The sequence below is a fragment of the Ursus maritimus genome, unplaced genomic scaffold, assembly GCF_017311325.1.
Source record: "Ursus maritimus isolate PB19 unplaced genomic scaffold, ASM1731132v1 scaffold_8, whole genome shotgun sequence".
Lineage (NCBI taxonomy): Eukaryota > Metazoa > Chordata > Mammalia > Carnivora > Ursidae > Ursus > Ursus maritimus.
The window spans coordinates 80,356,116-80,377,734 of NW_024426996.1; the positions used below are offsets into that span (position 1 = coordinate 80,356,116).

Consider the following 21,619-nt stretch of genomic DNA (forward strand, 5'->3'; position numbering starts at 1 on the left):
AAAATTTTAAATGTCAAGAGGATTTCAAATGGCCCTTCCTAGAAATTATTTAAACCAAAGCTTAAAGTGTTTGTAACTAGTTCTAAAGCTTTTTTTCTGTGTTTATCACACAAAACAAACTTTTTCCTCTTTCTTGGGTTTTATATGCCTCATAGGATTAAAAGGTGTTTAACTATCGACTATGACCTAAACATACATGAAGCCCAAGAGAAGGATATTCTTACCAAACTGGATGCAGTCACTTCACTGTAGAGAAGTCCAAAGGGAACAATGAGGAAATGTTCCTGCTCAGAGCTCACTCTGGTCTGTAAGGAAAATTGCTGAATCAGCTCAAAAATCCAATTGAAATTATTTGCATCTCTTTCCATCCGCAAACTCACAGGTCTATTGTGCACGTTCTGTGAGCTACGTAGGAAAGCCCGTAGTACAGCGTCTGCCATGGAACTAAGAGGTACCGGAAGCTTCCATCATTACATTGTAGTAACTTCTCAGGCAGATAAGTGCATCGTGGTTGCGTTCAGGACAACTGACTTTGTAAAGAAGAAACTCGGTGCCTGCCAAGCCAGCACCACTCCTCAGGCGGATCCCAGTGAAAACCAAAACGGACTTTCGTCAAAACGGACTTTGTCTTTAGTGCTCGAAACCTGCAGGCTAGTGAACAATCCCAACGATCAAAAACAACAGAGAGCTCTTCCTTACGGCTTGATGGATTTCAAAGTCTCAACAGCACATCAGCATGCCCCTGGTCAGTCTGCTCCTTCCTTGACAGCTTTCTTTCCACAATTCATTCAGTACGGACGTGGCACATGCTACGTACCTGTGTTAGAGGCTAGTGATATCACAGGAAAAAAGAGTCCTGCCCTTCAAAAAGTCAGTTCAGCTTTTAGGATGATTTTGGGAGACTCAAACGATTTCCCAAAGCCATTATATTGGAACACGCTCACCGCTGGGCTCAGAACTGCAATGGGGATGAGGCAGGTGGAGTGTAGCGTTTGTGGCAAAGGACTTACGGTGTTTAGCCCAACTTCCTAACCAGTGTAGTGACTTCTGTCGTGGCCAGAACAGAAGCACACACGGGTCTGCTGGGGCAGGTGTCATAATGGGGACGCTCACCGCGTCCTCACTTAGCCTCATTTCTTCATTCAACAAATAGCCACTGACCGCCAGCTCCATGACAGGGGCTGGGGTACAGACGGAAATAAAGCTAGAGACTGGGCATCAAACATTCTCTCTCATAGTGAGCGGAAATCTGTCTCCCTGAGTTTCTCAACACTCTTTCTAGTATGCAACACAGAACAAACCCAACCCCCCACTTCTATAATTTAGTTCTCAGATACCTGAAATTACCCGACCTCCTGTCACCTTGGTGCCAAACTCACGACTCCCTCAGTATAGCCCGACGCACATCCCCAATCACATAAGGCCTTAGTTAAAATCTTAGCTCTGCTAAGTATGTGCTAGGCTGCTCTGGGACCCTGGGTTCCTGGTCTCCTTATCCTTAAAGAGTGGATGATAAGAGCTCATACTCACAATACGGCTCTCAGTAAATGGCATCTCCCCACTCGTACTAATGGTACTAGGAGCAGCAGTAATAAATCACGACCATGAATGAGCCTGTTCTAAATCCACCTCCATGATATCCGCTCTCTGCAAGTCCCTATTTCCCCATTCTCTGCTCTCTTAGTTGTTTCAAATATGCACATGTGGTTTCCAACTTTTCCAAAAATATTTTTCCATTAATGGCGAGTTATCGAGGCTTATTTCTAAAGTCAGTGCTAAAGCGTGCATCTTTTTAACTATCTAAAACAAAACCAACTACACAATTGCCCCAATTCCCAAGTTGGGTCAAAACAGAAAACATAAAACAAGGCATTCCTCTGTGTATTTATTGGCTGTAATGAAAAATAAGGTTGGAAATAAGGAAAAATTACACATCAGATATCTTTACTTACAAAGTAACAGTTTTTATCTCACAACAACGTAGTGTTTAGAGAGTACATGTACAATTTAAGTATAATAAAAAACCCAGCACCTCTAGTATCCTGGAAGCTCATCTCTTCTCCCGTTCCCCAGAAGTGACCACCATCCTGAATTACGTGTTAAGCATCTTCTTCCTTGACTTTACAGTTTCACCTAATACATATTCATCCCGAAGCCATATCATTTAATTTTTATCTGTTTATGAACTTCAAATTATTAGAATCATACTGTGTTTTTCAGTGACCTTTCTTCCTCAACATTATTTCTGAGATTCCTCCACATTATGATATGCGTGGCTATCCTTTATTCACGGTCACTGCAGCACGGCATCCACTGGATGAATATACAACGACTGTGTCCATTCTTCCGTCAATTCTCCCTCTGCCTCTGCCCCTCCCTCCCACTCATGCTCTCTCGCTCTCTCTCAAATAAATAAATAAATAAATAAAATCTTTAAAATAAAAAAAAAAATTCTGAATTCACTGGAATTGCTTTGTGGGTTTAAATACATAATACAACTTTCCAATTTCGATTTTTCAGTCAACTGTGTCAGTACCAAATACTGCCTAGTGCACCCTTCCCCTGCTGATCTGCAATGCAGACTCTGTCTCTGATTTCTGGACATGCGATCCGGCTCTGGGCTCTGTTCTGTCCCACTGGGCTGTCTCTTCCTTTGCCCGAAGCACATTATTTTAATTACTACCACTTTATAAGTTGAGAGTCTGTAGGAAAAACCCTCCTTACTTTTAGTTCGTCTTAGCTACTCTTGGACTTTCGTCTTCCATGTAAATTTTAAAAGCATGCTACCAGATCCAACATTAAAAACCTACTACATAGCCACTGTTTAATAACTTCTTGTTTCCCTGTCTCTATACAAACCCTGTACATCAACAGTTATCAACAGTATACGTTTTATACTCTCTCATTTGTAATAACTACTTTTCATTTTTTTCACATGGTCTTTGTAACTGTTGTTCATAATATATAACATTCCCTCAAACTCATGTTAATAATTGGGCCACTTCCCACCTACTACTGGATATGTACACTTGAATTTTTTTAATAAATAATGCTAACACTTTTTCTTCTTTGACTTAAGAGCCTAGCAAATATAGGGGCACCTGCGTGACTCAGTCCATCAGGCGTCCAGCTCTTGCTTTCAGCCCAGGTCATGATCCCAGGGTCCTGGGATTGAGCCCCATGTCAGGCTCTCTGCTCATCAGGGAGTCTGCTTATCTCCCTCTCCCCCTGCTCCTTTCCCTGCTCATGCTCTCTCTCTCTCAAATAAAATAAATAAATCTTTAAAAAAAAAAAAGTCTAGCAAATCTACACATTTTAATGGAAAACGCTTAAAATATACAATTTTCTGAGTCTGAAGCAAAAAAAGAAAAAGTGCTGGGGCACCTGAGTGGCTCACCTGGTTAAGCATGCGACTCGTGCTTTTGGCGCGGGTCATGATCTCAGGGTCAGATCAAACCCACATCTGGCTCCGTGCTAGGTGTGGAGGCTGCTTGAGATTCTCTCTTTTCCTCTCCTTCTACCCCTCCCCACCCCATGTGTACTCTCTCTCCTCTCTGTCTCTAAAATAAATAAATCTTTAAAAAATAAAGGCAAAAGTACTAAATGCAGATGTGAAGTGAGCAAGAGCAGAGGATACCTGCAAGTAAGTTTCCAATGGGCTGGTGCTACCCTCCCTGCGTATCTTCCCGCACACCTGACGCTCCTTGCCTGTCCACAAGGACTGAGCACTCACATCCCAGATTTTAAAGTCACTCCCTGAAAACCAAACACACCCAACACAGCATCCCCGGCAAAGATCCACACCACGTCCCGGAAGCACAGCACGCTGGCCACAAAGGTGGGCTCCAGACCTCCTCCTCCGAGGCTTAGCACTCCCCACAGTCCACACTGGAGCTGAACCTAGAGCACCACTACCACCAAGAGGCATTTAGAGATGGAAAGGCCTCAGCATCAGCTAAGCACCACCACAAGGAAAAGTCCAGCTCATGTGCTAAAAGTCCAGCTCATGTCCACCCTGGCTTCTGACACCCCCAAGCTTCTCAAAACCTGATGCAATCTTTAAAAAGAGATCTAATTCAGGCAATCATCTCCAATCTTCTAACGCCTGCTAGCACTCTTAACTCCCTTCAGCAGAAAATCCCTAGGCCCTCTTTCAAAGAAAGGGCACAAGGACCTGTTAGCACTTTTTGGCTGCACTGACAAATACTGTTAATATTTCTTTTCTGTTAAGAGTTTATATGATAACATTTAGATTGTAAAACAAAAAAATGAATGCCATAAATAGTTAAAAAAAACAGAAACAAGACCAAAACTTTCTTCCTCAAAGATTCTCTAGTTCCCAAGATACAGGCAATATTTTTGTGCTTAAGTATCTTTTTTACTCAGTATTAAAGGCCACACAAGGGGCGCCTGGGTGGCTCAGCCGGTTAAGCGTCTGCCTTTGGCTCAGGTCACGATCCCAGGGTCCTTGGATCGAGTCCAGCATCTGGCTCCCTGCTCAGCGGAGAGTCTGCTTCTCTTTCTCTCTCCCTCTGCCCCCCCATTCGTTCTCTCTCTCTCAAATAAAAATCTTTAAAAAAAAATAATAAAGGCCACACAGATCATCTACAGAAAAGCGAACATTTAACTAATGTTTTAATTCTGCCAAGTCCTAAATAAAGGGGGCGATGGATGGGAAAAGCAATTTCAGCATTTAAACTTACTTAAACAGCATTCATACTAGGACTACTGGTAAACAGCATTTTAAAACCCCCAAAGAATGTGAAGCTGTTAGTAAAGCCAAGGATTACATTTCTGATTACAGATGTAACATTTTCATGGAACAATTTTTAGCCAACCATTGAGCATTAAATCTCTACAGAGCACTCTGTCAAGTACGATCAGTCGCGGATGCTGGCAATTTTCACACAGGCCCCAGGAACAGAACCGGCACCCCTGGCAGGCTAGGCAGACCCTCTGACCGAGCATCGGAAGGCACCGTGGAGTTCTTGTTGGGTATTTTTACTGAGGCCAGATCTCAGTTTGTTGTGTGCCTACAGAGGCACCCTTCACAGACTCGATATTCCTGTGAGTGGAGACGGATGGCATGCAAGCAAATGGAAAGTATGGATGATGGTAACTGCTTCAGGGGAAATGAAGCAGGTGTGCTGGGGTGGAGGTAACACCCTACGGGCCTGACACTGTGGATACAACAGGGCCAGGTTTGCATTTTAAAAAGCAAACTTTAACGGCAACGTGGGGAAGAGACGGAGGGGAGGGTAACATAGCATCTCTGGCAAAGATCCACACCATGTCCCAGAAGCACAGCACGCTGGCCACAAAGGCAGGCTCCAGACCTCCTCCTCAGAGGCTTAGCACTCCCCGCGGTCCACACTGGAGCGAACCTAGCGCACCACTACCAGTCCACATCAGAATATCACCTACATGTGTGCTACGTATGGAGAAAAGGCTAAAACAATCTAAATGGCTGTTAACACCAGTGGCCCCAAGGGAGGTAAGAGTACCAGCAGGACTGACTTCTTCTGTAGACATCCATGGGAGGTGCACTTCTTACTAGAAGTAGGCACTATATTAATAATATGAAGTATTCAATAACAAATTCAATGAAGAAACAGAGATTGGAACAATTGTAAAAGTCAGAGAAAGAGGTTATCTCCACAGAAGAGCGGAGAAGAAAACAGAAACCTGACAAGGTATCAGGAATTAAAGAAGGCAAGAGGGGGTGAAACTCCAACTGGGAAACAAAGTTTGGCTGCAGGTAGGAAGGAAGTGGTCAGGTGCTCCCAGATGCTCTGTGACACGCTGTGCTCATTTGCTAGGAGAAAAGAGGTCAGGAGTTTTGAAAACAGTAGAGCGAGTACAGAAACACTAGTGAGCTTCTACGTGAGACGTCCTACAGTGCCAGGCAGCACTGGCGGTCCACCTGAAATTGGGGCTGCTGTCTATGGAGAAAGCCAACGGGCTGTGTGAAGGCTCTCTGCAGCAGAGTCTGGCACTCGGGGGCAGGGAGGGATAGCACAGTACGGGCAAGGAGTGTCAGGGACAGGATGCGCCAAGCTGGACCAAACAGGGAGGAAATACGGGCCAGCGGCTGAGGATGTAGAAAGGAAGCGCCGCAAAGGCAGGACTTGTCTCACTCAATGACAGAACCCCAGAGTCAGAACAATGCTTGCTATAGAATCAATATGTACAGCAGACCCAATAAATATTTACTGCAAGAGGAAAACAGAAGCCCTAATAATGTTTAAAATAGCTAAAAACTGGAATAGCTAAAGAAAAAACTATGAGAAATTGAAGACTTGGGTCAGAACAGGAAAGAAAACAAACATCTTCATTCTTAGGTTTTTAGGCAAAGAAAGATTTTTGGGAACTGCCTGTACACCAGTTTCCTTTTATCCGTGGGAGAGACATTCCAAGACCCACCGGTGGCTGCCTGAAACTGCAGACAGTACCAACCCCCACATTAGCTGTTTTTGCCTGTGCATACATACCTGTGATAAAGTCTAATCTACAAATTAGGCACAGCAATAGATTAACAACAATAACGAAAACAGACCAGAATAACAATACACTGCAGTGAAAGTTGTGCAAATATGGTCTGTCTCTCTCTCTAAAGGTCTTATTGCCCTGTGCTCCCTCTTCTTCTTGTGATGATGTGAGGTGATCAAATGTCCCTAGGGGGATGCAGGAGGTGAGTGACATGGGCGTGTGATGCACCATGAGGCCACTGCTGACCTTCTGACGATACCCCAGAAGGAGGGCCACGTGCTTCTGGACTGGCCGACTGCATGTTTAACTGAAGCCACAGAAAGCAAAACCCCAGGTAGCAGGGGACCAACTGTACTTGGGTAAACACTCATTTATTAGGTTAGCATGCAAGAAAGGAGTTTTAAAGAACTACTGTCCTCATAATTTTCAATTTGAACTACATAATTCTCAGATTATTATACTCTGCAGTCAGGAATGAGAAAAAAGGTGTTCCAAGATTTAGCTCAGCTCAGTCGACTCCCCTCTTTCCCTAAACAGGAAGAGGTGGTGCCACACACGTAATATTCCATTTATCCTTCAGCCACCACCCCATTTAATACTCACTGTGATATGATTGTAGATAAGCTGAGACCATCCAAAGAGATCTGCCAGCCGGTAAAATGCTGCCAACTTACACCGCAATAATTTCTCCCCTTTGTCATAGGCAATCGAATCAGACCCTCTCAGGTCATTCACAGGAGTCACCATACCAAGACCTGAAATAGAAGAGAAACAAACTCAAACACTTACTATTTCTTATGACACATAAAACAAGTAGGAATAATCCTGAGGTATCAATCTTCCACACCAGGCTGTGAAGTAAGTCTCAAAAACTTCAGAGACTATTTCATAAAGATCATGTTCCCCAATGTTAATACAATTAAGTTAGAAATCAAGAACAAAATGGTAGCAAAATTTGTGGGATGCAGTAAAGCCATACTTAGAAGAAAACTTACAGTAGTAAACATATATGTTACAAGAGTTTTTTTAAAATGATCTAGGTTTCACCTTATGAAACTAAAAAAAGAAAACTAAATAGAAAAAATAAGAAGAAGAAGGATAAAGAAGATATCAAACAAAAAATAACAGAGGTGGGGCACCTGGGTGGTGCTGTCGGTTAGGCATCAGACTCTTGGTTTAGGCTCAGGTGGTGATCTCAGGGTCATTGGATACAGGCCCGCATCGGGCTCCATGCTTACTGCGGAGTCTGCTGGAGATTCTCTTTCCCTCTCCCTGGGCCCATCACCCCCCACACTTACTCATGTTCTCTCTCTCTCTCTCTCTTTCTCCTCTCTTGCTATCAAAAATAAATAAATAAATCTTTAATTAAAAAAAAGAAAAATAATAGAGGAAAATGGATTTAATCTTGAGAAGATTAAAAACAAAATAATGAAATAAAAGGAAATGAAACACGAAATGAAATGAAACAAAATAAAATACACCTCTAGGCGGACGGACTCCAACATAATACGGCAGAGGTAGAAGTCACCAGTATGAAGCAATGGAGAGGGGATATCACTACATATACCCCACAGACATTAAAAGCATAATAACAGGATAATATGAAGAACTACACCAGCAAATGTTTTAACTTAATGGAAAAGACAAAATCCTAGAAAGACACAAGCTACCAAGGCTCACACCAGAAGAAATAGACATCCTGAATAGCCCTGTTTCCATTAAGCTGAATTTGCAGTTAAAAGTGTTTCCATAAAGAAAACTCCCTGCCCATGGGCGCCTGAGTGACTCAGTGGGTTTAGCATCCCACTCTTCATTTCAGCTCAGGTTGTGATCTCTCTCAGGGTCGTGGGATAAAGCCCCACATGGGGCTCTATGCTCAGGACTGAGTCTGCCTGGAATTCTTTCCTTCTCCTTCTTCCTCTCCCTCTCCCTCAGTCCCTCCCCCCTCCAGAGCTCCCTCTCTCTAAAATAAATAAATAAAATCTTTAGAAAGAAAGAAGAAAGAAAGGAGAGAGGGAGGGAGGGAAAACTCCAGGCCCAGATGACATCACTATGAATTCCACCACACATTTCAGTAAAAAATAATAGCAATTCTATACAAACTTTTCTCAAAAGTTCTACACAAACTCTTCCAGAAACACTTTCCAATTCACTCTATCAGGCCCAGCATTGCCTTAATATCAAAATCATACAAAGACATTATGTTACATGACATCACAAGAAAAAACAGACCAATATCTCTCATAAACACAGACTAAAAATTACTTAACAAAATTTTAGCAAATAGTCCAGCAATAAACAGACAGAATAACACATCATAATAGGGGTAAGAAGGGATTATCTCAGGCATACAAAATCGGTTCAGCATTCAAAAAGCAATAAATATAATTCACTATATTGAACTAAAGAAGAAAAACCATGGGACCATTTTAATAGATACGGAAAAAGCATTTCACAAAATTCAACATCCATTTAGGATAAAAGCTCTCCACAAATTAAGAATAGAAGGTAATGTCCTCAACTTGATAAGGGACATCTACAAAAAACCTACCACTAACATCAAACGTAATGATGAAAGACTGAATGTTTTTCTCCCAAAATCAGGAACTATGCAAGGATGTACACTCTGGCATTCTTACTGAATACTGCACTGGGGATTCTCACCCCTGCAATAAGGCAAGAAAAAGGAAAACAAACAAGCAAAAACATACAAGAGAGGAAGGGGGAAAAAAGTATTTGCATGACTCCTCATTACATGTTGCTAGATTTGAATCTTCTCTTGTTAATTATAAACTATCTTAAGCATACAGAAAAATACAGAGAATGACACAAAAAACCACCTATTATTTTGATTTAACGTAGGTCAATCATCTACTTTAGATCTTTAATTCTTAAAAATTATTTTTTAGAAGATTTTCAGAAGATGGTAGCAATGACAGTATAATTTTTGAATCTTATTAAATCTCTATCCCAACCCTGCACAAAAAATTAGCTAGACCAACTAAGATATCAGTCAAAAACCTAAGGATGATATCCACAACACTAGGTAATAAGGCAGACCCACAAAACTGAAAATATAATTGGGTAGGGTTAACATAGACAAAGTGTAGGACATCAGCATCTCTGTAGGAGGAAGCAGAAGGAACCATGGACCATTTGCCAAACTCCCAAAAGAACCATCAGGAACTCGCTAAAAGCTCAGAGGGCCAATTTGAGAATAGCAGCTGAAACCGAGAGTTCTACACACTTAAATGCTTAAGAATTCTCCAAACTAGATATTTAAAATTGACTTTCAAGACAAAGTCTCACACTAAGAATTTCGTGGTAATTAGAACCCCAAACTGATTAGCACAGAACTATAAAGAAAACAGGCGAAGAGTCCAAATCAAAACAAGGAAGGGGAACAGAACCCAATTGCTTCAACAAACTGCTGTATTTTATAGCACTTCACAAAAACAACAGAAGAGGGAGCTCTAGAGCCATGACATTAGAAGAGCTTTCCTGAGCCAGAATCCTCCAAGAAAACTAATTTCATGTAAAAATGAACAGAAAGGGGGGCGCCTGGGTGGCTGGAGGTGAGGCGTCTGACTTTGGTTCAGGTCATGATCTCAGGGTCCTGGGACTGAGCTCCAACACTGGGCTCTCTTAGTGAGCAGTGGGCTTGTCCGTCTCCCTCTCCCTCTGCCCCTTCCTCCCCCTGCTCATGCTCTCTAAAATAAATAAATTAAAATCTTTAAAAAAAAATGAACAGAAAAATATCATGATCAAATACCATACAAAAATTATATCAAGAAAAGAGTGCAGAATCACATCCCTATAGATAATGAAAACACTCAAAGAGATGTCCACAAAACAGATGAGAACTATGACCTGTTATTTCATAACACGGCAAAAAAACGATTAAAAAAATAATAAGACATATTAAAAAACATTTAATGTAATTAGAAAAACTCAGAAATGAGGGCTAGAACATAAAAGGAATTAGATATAAATGAAAAAATAATTTTAAAAATACTAAACTCAAAGTAGGAGAAAAGTGTGAAAAGGAGAAGTTTTTTAAATCATAAAGAAACGAAGCAATAAACAGAACTTGAGAACAAGTGACAGCTAAAGAAGACAAAGAAACTCCACCAGGCACAGGAGCGGCAGGAAACAAAGGGAACAGGGTAAACACTCAAAACCAATTCAGTGTTGCTATGATACAAAAGATCTGGAAATGCATGTCATCTGAGAAAATTAACCCAGGATGACCTATGCTAAGACATAGTTTGGTAAAACTGCTGGTCTCTAAAGAAAAACCAAAGTACTCTGAACATCCAGGAAAAGAGACCAAGTCACTTACACGGAAAGATTATCTTCAATTTTAACAGCAGTGCTTTTGAGCTAGAAGAAAACTAACTATTTAAGATACATGAAATGGGAAATGTGAGTGTAGGATCTAACTAATCAAACCAACTTCATATTGCCGTATAAAGGCCACAGCACGCAAGAACTCAGGAAACAAGTGCTTTCTGAGAAGGCTACTAGAGAAGGCACTTCGGACAACCAAAACTACTAGGGTACACTGACACGGGGACAGAAATAAAGATTTCGTTTTGAAATGGCCGATTCCAGACTGGGGGCAGGAAATACATGTGGTGAGCCGAGAACATTGCCTCATGGGGGATGGCTTGGAAAGTCAAAGACTACTAGGCTCAGGGGTCAACTTGGACGGACTTCCACTGATCAGAAGGGATAAGTGCAATGTTCTGAAACACATTATATATACTGTAACCTATGAGTTCAACACAATACTAAAAAATAATAATCGGTCATCTTAGAAACAATGACAGGAAACCAACTTATTTTGAAAAGGGTTACCTCTCCCATATAAACCATACCACTGGGCAACCAAAAAAAGTTGAGAGGAGACTCCTTTTCTTGTGTACATGCCTGAGTTCTTTTTTTTTTTTTTTTAAGATTTTATTTATTTGAGAGAGAGAAGGAGAGTGAGAGAGAGAGAGCACAAACAGAGGGAAGGGGCAGAAGGAAGGGAGAAACAGACTCCCTGCTGAGCAGGGAGCCTGACAACATAGGACTCAATCCCAGAACCCTGAGCTGAAGGCAGACACTTTACCAACTGAGCCATGCAGGAGCCCCATGCCTGATTTCAACAGATGACAGCGAGGAAACTGCTCCGCTGTGTGTGAAACTCTGACCCAGAAACAGGTCACCTACAAATAGTTTAGCAAGAGGTTCCCCTCGAACATGTAATGAGTGATGGAGACGGGGGTGGCCCCTTTCCAACCATGCCCCATTTCCAGGGAAGTTTCTCTTTACAGAAATATTCTAGCTAATAAATACAAAGGAGGAATAATATCACCATGTTGGAACCTTTATTAAATTAATGGGCCTATCTATTGAGCATCAATGGCTGCTAACAACGCAAAAAGAAACAACCAGACTATGCGCCTCCTGACAGAACACAGAACCACCTACAGAAAGTAGGCTTTGCCAAAAAAAACGAATCCAAGCACAGTCAAGCATCCAGATCCAACTACCAGCTTGCTGTAAATACGGAAGACAAAAGAACATGTTAGCAGTACCATCAAGATAGAATCAGAAAATTCAAACTGTAGCAAATTCTACAGGCCAACAAACCCATTTTTTTTTAAGATTTTATTTGTTTATTTGTCAGAGAGAGATAGAGCACAAGCTGGTGGAGCGGCAGGCAGAGGGAGAAGCAGGCTCCCCACTGAGCAAGGAGCCCGATGCAGAACTGGATCCTCGGACCCTGGGATCATGACCTGAGCCAAAGGCAGATTAATCGACTGAGCCACCCAGGTGTCCCTCTTTAGTTTTTTTTTAAAGATTTACTTATTTATATGAGAGAGAGAGAGAGAGAGAGAGAGAGCAAGCGGCAGGGAGGGACAGAGGTAGAGAGAGAGAGTCCCAAGCAGTCTCCTCACTGAGCACAGAGACTGATGCGGGGCTCGATCTCACAATTCTGAGATCATGACCTAAGCTGAAATCAAGTCAGATGCTCAACTGACCTAGCCACCCAGGCACCCCTCCTCATACTTTAAGTTTAAAGAAAATGGGTTTGGGGCACCTAGGTGGCTTACTCGGTTGGGCATCTGACTCCTGGTTTCAGTTCAGGTAATGATCTCTGGGTCGTGAGACTAAGCCCTACATCAGGCTCTGTGCTCAGTGGGAAGTCTGCTTGAGATTCCCTCCCTCTCCCTCTGCATTTCCCCCGGTACTGAGCATCAGTGGCTGCTAACAACGCCTGGGTGGCTCAGTTAAGCATCTGACTTCAGCTCAGGTGATGATCTCAGGGTCTTGGGACCGAGCCCCGCATCGTTGGGCTCCCTGCCCAGTGGGGAGTCTGCTTGTCCCTCTGCCCCTCCCCTGCTCGAGCACGTGCAGCACTCTCTCTCTCAAATAAATAAAATCTATTCAAAAGAAATAATTTTTTAAAAAATAAAATCTTTAAAAAGATGGTGTTTCCTTCCAAGAGGATGATAAGGGAGAGGCAAGCAATCATTACCCTGAATTTCTTTCTTAACCCAGGTGGGAGTTATAAAGGTATACACCTTAATATCACTTGTAAGTTACGTATCATTTGTTCTATGCCATCTATATATGTTTTACAACAAAGGTTGTAATAATTTGTTTTTAAATTTGTATTTTTAAGAAACATACTATTAGATATAATTAAAATAAGATTTCTTCCTCTTTTTTTGGTGTGGCATTATTGCAATAAAATTTCCTTTTTTCTAATTAGAAGACAATACACAAGTAAATACATTACATCATTCTTTTATCTAATTCATACGAGACAGCACTAGAATCCATTAAGAATCATGTGAAAATCAGAAAATCTGACTATGGTTTGACTTCAGCCTAAAAGTTTGAGCTAGTTATTTAAATGGTATTCTCATCACTCGCTGGACATTAACAACACATCACTCTGGTGGGTGTTGGTCAACTTCTAAGAATACCATGGAACTGACAGGTAAATAGCAAATGCCTGGTGGCCTAATGGAAACCACTGGCGTACGCTGGCCCATCAGAAGCTGACTACCCAACGACTGTCAGATACTGGTCCATCACGCAGTGCACACTAGGTCAGATCAGCTGACGCTCAAGCTACCCTGGGTTCACCTGTCATGTTAACATTTACAAATTCAACAGCCATGGCAAAGCTCCCCCACCTGTGCACAGCTAACCGTTCTTTGCTCACACTCACCCATCCATCATCCCCCCGCCCCCCGGCTTGCTTTTGGAATTTCTCTGTTTCTCACCCATTTACAAGCAGCAGTAAGGAATGGTGGATAAGAAATGCTGGCCCGGCTGAAATAAGTTCAGGCAAACTACTCACAAGCACTGTTTCTGATTAATTTTAGTTCATAAAGGGTCTGAGAAGCCACACAAAAAGTCATCAACCTGAGAAATAACAGTCCCATTGGCTCATAAAAAAGGGAGCCATCTGGGACACCGGGGTGGCTCAGTTGGTTAAGTGTCTGGCTTTGGCTCAGGTCATGACCCCAGAGTCCTGGAATCAAGCCCTGCGTCTGGCTCCCTGCTCCACAGGGAGTCTGCTTCTTCCTCTACCTCTCTCCCTCTGTGTGTACGCTCTCTCTCTCTCAAATAAAGTAAAATCTTTAAGAAAAAATAAAAATAAATTTTTAAAAAGGGAGCCCTCTACATTCAGGACATTTTCAGACTTACAGCTTATCTTTCACTATAACTAAAACATTAGTTTTGAGAAAACTCGATTCTATGCATTACAATGTACACCGATCTATTTCACGAGAGAAACTGTCAGGAAATGTAACCTACGAAATGACAGAACATATATGCAGAGTCAGGAACTACTCACTCATGTTTAAGGCCGCCATCCCTCCTTGTGGAGCTGCAGGATAGACATTCGGTACGTTCGTGGTCATGAAATCCGCAATCTGTTGTAACGCCAACAGGCCTGTGGGATTCTTCCCCTTCTTAAATTGTTCCTGTATCATCGATTCCAACTCTTCACAGAAAGCCTAATAAAAGGCAAATTAAAACAGTGAGACACCATTTCTTTTCCACTCCTTGGGAAGGCAGAGGTAACTAACACACAGACTGCTTTTTTGTTCGTTTTCATCCAGTGCTAGAAAAGTAAATGGATATTCTCATTTATTACTACTTGGAGCATAAATTGCTACATTATTTCTAGAAACTAGTGTAAATAATTCAAAGCTTGAAAATCTGAACATTCTATAGCTAATAATCTTTTCTAAAGAAATCATCAGGGACATGCTCAAAGATTACTTCATATGGATGTTCATTCCAGCAGGACTGACAAAGGGAAAGCAGGTAACAGCCAACATATGAAACAGCAGAGAACTGACAACACACACAGATCCACCTCACAACGGAATTCTATGCACACAGTGAACACGAAAGGCTGAGAAAAATTAAATAACATTAAATTGCTCTTGATACATTTTGGATTGTGAAATGGTTGTAAAGCAATACCATCAGTGTTTTGTAAGAGTGAATACATATCTAAACACAGAAGACTAAAGTAAATGCATCAAAATGTTCACTATAATTATCTTAGTGATGGAATTATTAGCAATTTCATGTTCTACTTTATACTTCTCAGTATTTTCTTCAAAACAGTTTTTTTCAAAATAGATTCTTTTAATTACTTTTTAAAAGTTGAAAAAGAGATCCTAAAACATTTGTCCTTTATCAAATAATCCTAAGCTTTTTTAAAAAGATCCTATAATTAGGCAAAAGGATTAAGTTGGGTTGATGGTGATTTTAATATAAAGTCACTACTGAAACTATACAGGTTAATTTATAGCTTTGTTCTCCCAAACCGTATTGAAATCATTTTTCACATATCCTGTAAACAAATATCTTATCAAATAAATACTATTTAATATGAAAATGTGAGCTCACTGAATGAACATCCACATCTGATTTTAAACACTCTGAGGGCTTCTGGATGATTCTATATTAAACTTCTAGTTTTTCGTTGCTTGAATGAAAACCTGAAAAGATATATTGCCCAGGGACAGTCTAAGTATAGCTATCACTTGCAGGAAGTAAGCGACACGTACTACATTTAATACAATGGTATAAAAGAATGTCAGGGACCAAGAGCTGCTGGAGGAACCCCTATTTACCATATCATGACAAATGGTATCACAGATCATATTCTGTGGGAGTGAAGGAAGGAGGAGAAAGCGGACAGGGGCTTTGACAGCAAAGAAGAAATCAATCAATGAAACACAGGTATTCAGCCATCTTTGTTATCAATGCCGAGCAACGATCTAGACAGATATGCAAACACAGGATAAAGGGATACAGACAGATGCAGAGAGCCTCACTAAAGGTCACAGAGTACGCCGGGACAAAGGACGCAACAGTTGCATAAAACAAGCCCCCTGCCCTCACAGGCCCTCAATCTCAAAAATCAAATCATCTATTTCCACGGTTTCCAAATCCACAGATGTATCTATGGGAAGCTCAATTCAACATGCATGTACCATGTACGTACACACCACAACTCAGCACACACAGTGCAACACACGTTAAGTATCACATGCTGTTCTATGCAATGAAGAGATGCAGCTAGAAAAAATGGTCTTTGCCATCAAGGAACTTAAAGCTTAGCATGTAACACACAAAAAGAAAACCACAATGCAAGAAGCCCTCAGGATCCACAGCATCCCTGATGACCTACATGTGCAGTAAGGAGTGGAGCAGTGTCCGGTGAGCTACCCATCCAGACCCCAGCGTCTAGCTCCAGCCAGCAGTCACCGGCCAGTGACCCCGTGTGCTTCCTTGGTCCTAACTCCCCGTGGTTCAACAACCACACCCTCACCTCTCAGCATCCCGCCTGCCTCTCCTCCAATCACCTTTTCCTCCAACTCACCCGCCTCCCACGTGCACAATCATGTCCTAGACGTGCTCTTTCCTAACAACTGTGCCCCAAGCATGGGTTCCCCAAACACCCCCTCCTAGCATCCAGCTCACCCTTTCTTCAACTCCATCTTGACCCCATCACCTGTCCACCACCCCTTACCTTCCCTGTGTCCTGACCTCCCTCGGCTAGCTTAAAGCCTTGGTTTAACATAACCATTCCCTTGCTCACACATGCAACTATTTACCATTTTACCCAGCAAAACCCCAACCCTGGTTAAATTCAACCCTTCACTCTTTCTACTCATGCTGCTGAAAGTGGCTGGAGGGGGTGCGGGGGTGGGAGAGACACAAACACACAGGACAACACCATGCTGCCTTGTCTCACTACAAATTCATGACCCTAACCTGAGTGCACCCTTCGCATTAACCCAAGGACAGCCCATCCCCTCACCCACTCTCACACCCTCTCTCTCCTCACACCTCCCTGAGCCCATTCTCAGCAGGTGACCCCACTTACGATTCCCTGGAACAGAAGATCAGCCTGAAGAAAACTCTCTCAAGCTCCCTCCGGCATCTATGCAACCATCAGCATCTGGGCTTTCCCACTCCCTGCAGTGGCTCAACTCTTGTGCTCCGAACACCAAGAGTCCAGCACCAGTATGTTACTAGGAAGCAATCGCAGGCTTTCTGGTCTTTCAGCTTATGTCCTTTCTCTGTTCCAGGGTCCCACGCTGCATTCAGATCCGTAACAGTTGATGCTATGTGTGTCCTAGACGACCTGTGGATGGGGGCCCGCACACACTAGGTGCCATAAGTCGACTTTCTGTACTCCGCCCCCAGTGATGTTTACTTAGCTTCTTGCAACTTTTACATAGGAAACTGCTCAAGCCAAAAGTCTAGATGTTCCCTGATTTCTTTCCTTCCTCTTACCTACCTCTTCCTCGCCATCCACCACCAAGTCCTATTAATCCTACCCTCAAAATAAAACTCAAAAATTACTGACACCTCCTGCTTGAAAGATGGTTTTCTCTCTTGCCCCATGCAATACTTTTTTTCTTTTTTTTTTTTAAGTAGGCTCCACACCCAAAGTGGGGCTTGAACTCACGACCCTGAGATTAACAGTCACATACTCTACAGACTGAGCCAGCCAGGCACCCCTACAATACTCTTTCTTTCTTTTTTTTTTTTTTTTTAAAGATTTTATTTATTTATGTGACAGAGAGACAGCCAGCGAGAGAGGGAACACAGCAGGGGGAGTGGGAGAGGAAGAAGCAGGCTCCCAGCGGAGGAGCCCGATGTGGGACTCGATCCCGGTACGCCGGGATCACGCCCTGAGCCGAAGGCAGACGCTTAACGACTGCGCTACCCAGGCGCCCCTACAATACTCTTTCTATACCAAACCCAGAACGAATTCTTTAAAAACAAAATCGTGGAGCCTCCTTAAGATTCTCTTGCTTGCACCCCCCCACCCCCTACCCTCTGCTCCCACTCGCGCGCGCTCTAAGAAAATAAAACTGAATAGTGCCACTCCCGTCTGCAGCCCCCTGATGACTCTACTATACTCTGAATGCAAAACAAACTCCTGACCAGAGCCTACAGAGCCTTCCAGGACCTGCCCCCTCCCTGTCGCCTCCTGTGCTCAGACCACACTCGTGCCTTCTGACCCTCCAAGCCCATCCAGCTCATCCCTCAACTAGGGATTGCATTAGCTGCCCTCAGCTGGAACACTGCTCTCCCCACCCCTGCATGGCCAGGTCCCTCTGCTCATTCAGATGCAGGTGAAACGTCCCTTCCTCAGAGAGGACTGTCCCAACCACCACTCAGTCTAATCACCCCACTGCTTCCTGCACTGCGCTTCTGTTTGTTATTGCTTGTTCGCCTCCTTCGAGGAGGGTGTGAAGTCTGAGACTTGACCCAGGTGCTTACCCAGGTGTTACACACGTGTCAAAATTCACCAAGCTGTACACTTAAGATATGCATACATTCCTCGAAGTTATGCTTCCACAATATGCAAAGAGTAATGATAACCAAACAAAACCTACTACAGTTAGATGACTTTTTTGTCCTGTTCACTGCTAAGTGTCCAGGTTCCTTGAACAGCATATAAAAGATAACCAAACATTAAAAAAATTCAATGAATGTCTGCCAAATGACACCCCGAAGTTTTAAGGGAACAAAACAAGATTAGAGGGGAAAAAAGAATAAAGCATATACAAGGGCAGCACCACCAACACAAGGAACCGATGGAGAAAGAACTCCTTTACACAGACACAAACAGAAGACAGTGGGCGTGCTTGCGGCTTAAAGTGCTGGTGTCACTAAAGGTAAAACCAGCCATTGATGAGGTCCTGTTAAGGCCTACCAAGTGCCCAGCACCAAACGAGGTGGTCTGGAGGGAACAGTAATTTTTAAATGGTCCAAAAATAAAGAGACTCTATGGAGAAGTAGTGAGAGTAAAAAGGAAAAGCAAACACCTCCTCTCCTTTATGATACTTAAGATCTTTCATTTATTTTGCCTGATAACTTGAACTGAATGGAATTCTTTCCATACCCATGCACAGACACACGAGCACGGATTTCCTGGGTGAAAACGCAGGGACTCTGGCACATACAACAGAGCTAAGAGCTGAAGTATCAGAGAAGGAAGAAGACACTTCTGCAGAGAAAAGGCTTCTCTTACGGGACTCTGCAGGATCATGGACACCCTCTTCTTCTGCTCCATCATATTGAAGTCCTGGCGAAGGTCCGGTGCCATGTTCCTCTCTCGCAAGTACTCTGGATTGTTCTCATCCACCCTGTCGAAGTATCGTTCCTTGTGAGGGGCTGTGGTCGGGGGTGGTGAGGTCACCACGGCAGCCCGAGTGTCACCATTCATTGCACAATCTTTCTCGGTTCCTACAGAATCAAAATACAAGAAAGTCTTGTGTTTGAATCAACGTCCAATAATTTCATCACAAGCACATCAGCCTGACAAACACAATCTTCAGCATGAGAACATTATGAGTGACTGAGTCGGAGCCATAATGTGTGAGGCTTCTTTGTGGCCTCGGAGGCACAGGGCTCATCAGCCATCTCCCACCCTTCTACTGAACAGCGGCATTTTTCGGCCTCGCCATTGTTCTTCATCAGACAACAGGAGAACAAGCTCACAAAGCTATTATGTCCTCTGTCAAACTGAAAAATAACTAGATGCTGAATTTTTTAAAAATATTTTATTTAGGGGTGCCTGGGTGGCGCAGCGGTTAAGCATCTGCCTTCGGATCAGGGCGTGGTCCCGGCGTTATGGGATCGAGCCCCACATCAGGCTCCTCCGTTGTGAGCCTGCTTCTTCCTCTCCCACTCCCCCTGCTTGTGTTCCCTCTCTCGCTGGCTGTCTCTATCTCTGTCGAATAAATAAATAAAATCTTAAAAATATATATATATATTTTATTTATTTATTTGTCAGACAGAGAGCGAGCACAAGCAGGGGGAGCGGCAGAGGGAGGGAGAGAAGCAGACTCCCCACTGAGCAGGGAGCCCCACGTGGGGCTCAATCCCAGTATCCTGGGATCATGACCTGAGTCGAAGGCAGACGTTTAACCAACTGAGCCACCCAGGCGCCCCTAGATACTGAATTTTGACAAGATAGTTTAAGTCATGATGCTGTTCCACACAGACAGGACCTACCAACAGCAGAACGGTTCATTTCAGATTTCAGAGAAATCTGATTTATGATATTTCCCAAAAACGTGTCCGTAGTGATTTTGCAAAGGATTCTCCAAACAGATCAATAAGAAAGCAGCTGCTCACACATCTGTATTCGTGCAAACAGGAAATGTTCCTCATCAGATCACGTTTTCAGTTCAAAGAACAGCAGGTACTGAAAATGTCAACACGCCTTAATTTGTGACTAATCTAAAAGATGCCCAAACGACCCAAATTTAAAAGTCTGGTATTATGGCTACTTACTCTTTTTAATCCCAATCTTTTATTTGAAATGATGTTCAAATACGACGTTATATGCATCTTTAACTACTAAATCTCTAAAGAGCACCCTTTCCTAATCATACAAATAGTTTCATTTCTATTGCTGACAGCTCTAACTATACGTATGAAACATCTACTGAGCATCTATTATGTCTCGCCACTGGGCTAGGCACAAAAAGTAATCGGACACTGTGCTCACCTTGGGGAAGCGGGGTTCACAGACTCACGGAGAAGGGAAGAGGGGTTGGTGGCGAAGTCATCAGCACAGAGACAGCAGCTAACACCGGAGAGAGAGACACTGGCTAGCGGAACCCGGAGTGGGAAGGAGCAGAACCAGCACCTGGGGCCATCTCCAGCACGTAGCAGTATATAAATCCACAGTTTTGAATCAATTAAGAACAAGAAGGAAAGGATGAAGAGACAAGCTGAGAAAGAGACTCAAGAGCCACGAGCAGAGTTTTACTGGTGAGTGGACAACAGTTCCTCAGGCCACACAGGGTGAGCAAGGAAGAGATTTTAAAGAGTTGATTAAATGAGCAAGTCAAATGCAATCCATGCCCCTTCCTTATACAGCACACAAAAATTCATTCCAAATGGAGCACAGGCCTCAATGGAACAGAAAATGGAACAGAAAAATCTATAAAATTCTTAGAAGAAAACACAAGAGTAAACCTGAGACTTGGGGTCAGGCACGGGTTCATACGACATCAAAAGGACAAGCAACAGGAAGAAAAAAAGAGATAAAGTTTGTGCTTCAAAGGACACATAAGTAAAGAGACAGCTACAGAACGGGAGGAAGTATTTGAAAATCATGTATCTTTGAAGAGATCTACATCCAGAATATATAAAGAACTCTTACAACTTAATCGTTACAATCAAAATTAAAAAAAAAAAAACTTGAAAACCATCACGTGGCCTCAGTGGAGGCCACAAAGAACACAAGAATGGAGCAGCTGAGACCTCCTGCATTCCTGACACACAAAATCACAAGACATGAATAATAAGATAAGGATTTTGAGCTCGGAAGTCCCAGGACTGCTTGCTATGCTGCAGCTGAGCATGGAAACAATGGTGATGAGGGGCGGGAGAATCCAGCTTCTCTCACTTGTACTTGGTCCTCTCACGTCCCCATGTGAGATGAGGGGGCTTTACAGATGAGGGGGCTCAGGTCACTCAGCTAGGAAGGGAGGACTGGGTTCAAACTGCAGGCCATCTGGCGGCAGAGCTTTTGTTCTTAACCTCTAAGCCGCACTGTAAACAG

At 42.9% G+C, this 21,619-nt stretch overlaps 1 protein-coding gene across 4 annotated transcripts in view; it reads right to left on the bottom strand.

Annotated features, from left to right (window-relative positions):
• LOC103676653 (alpha-adducin) overlaps window positions 1-21,619 on the bottom strand; it is an 83,095-nt gene that overhangs the window by 22,691 nt on the left and 38,785 nt on the right. For all 4 annotated transcript variants that reach the window (XM_040624900.1, XM_040624899.1, XM_040624898.1 and 1 more), the window contains exons 2-5: window positions 19,073-19,287; window positions 14,354-14,516; window positions 7,093-7,244; window positions 225-305 (exon numbers count right to left, since the gene is read on the bottom strand). In XM_040624900.1, the coding sequence (XP_040480834.1) occupies window positions 225-305; window positions 7,093-7,244; window positions 14,354-14,516; window positions 19,073-19,267 (591 nt within the window). In that variant the 5' untranslated portion in view covers window positions 19,268-19,287. The remainder of the gene's footprint in view (window positions 1-224; window positions 306-7,092; window positions 7,245-14,353; window positions 14,517-19,072; window positions 19,288-21,619) is intronic.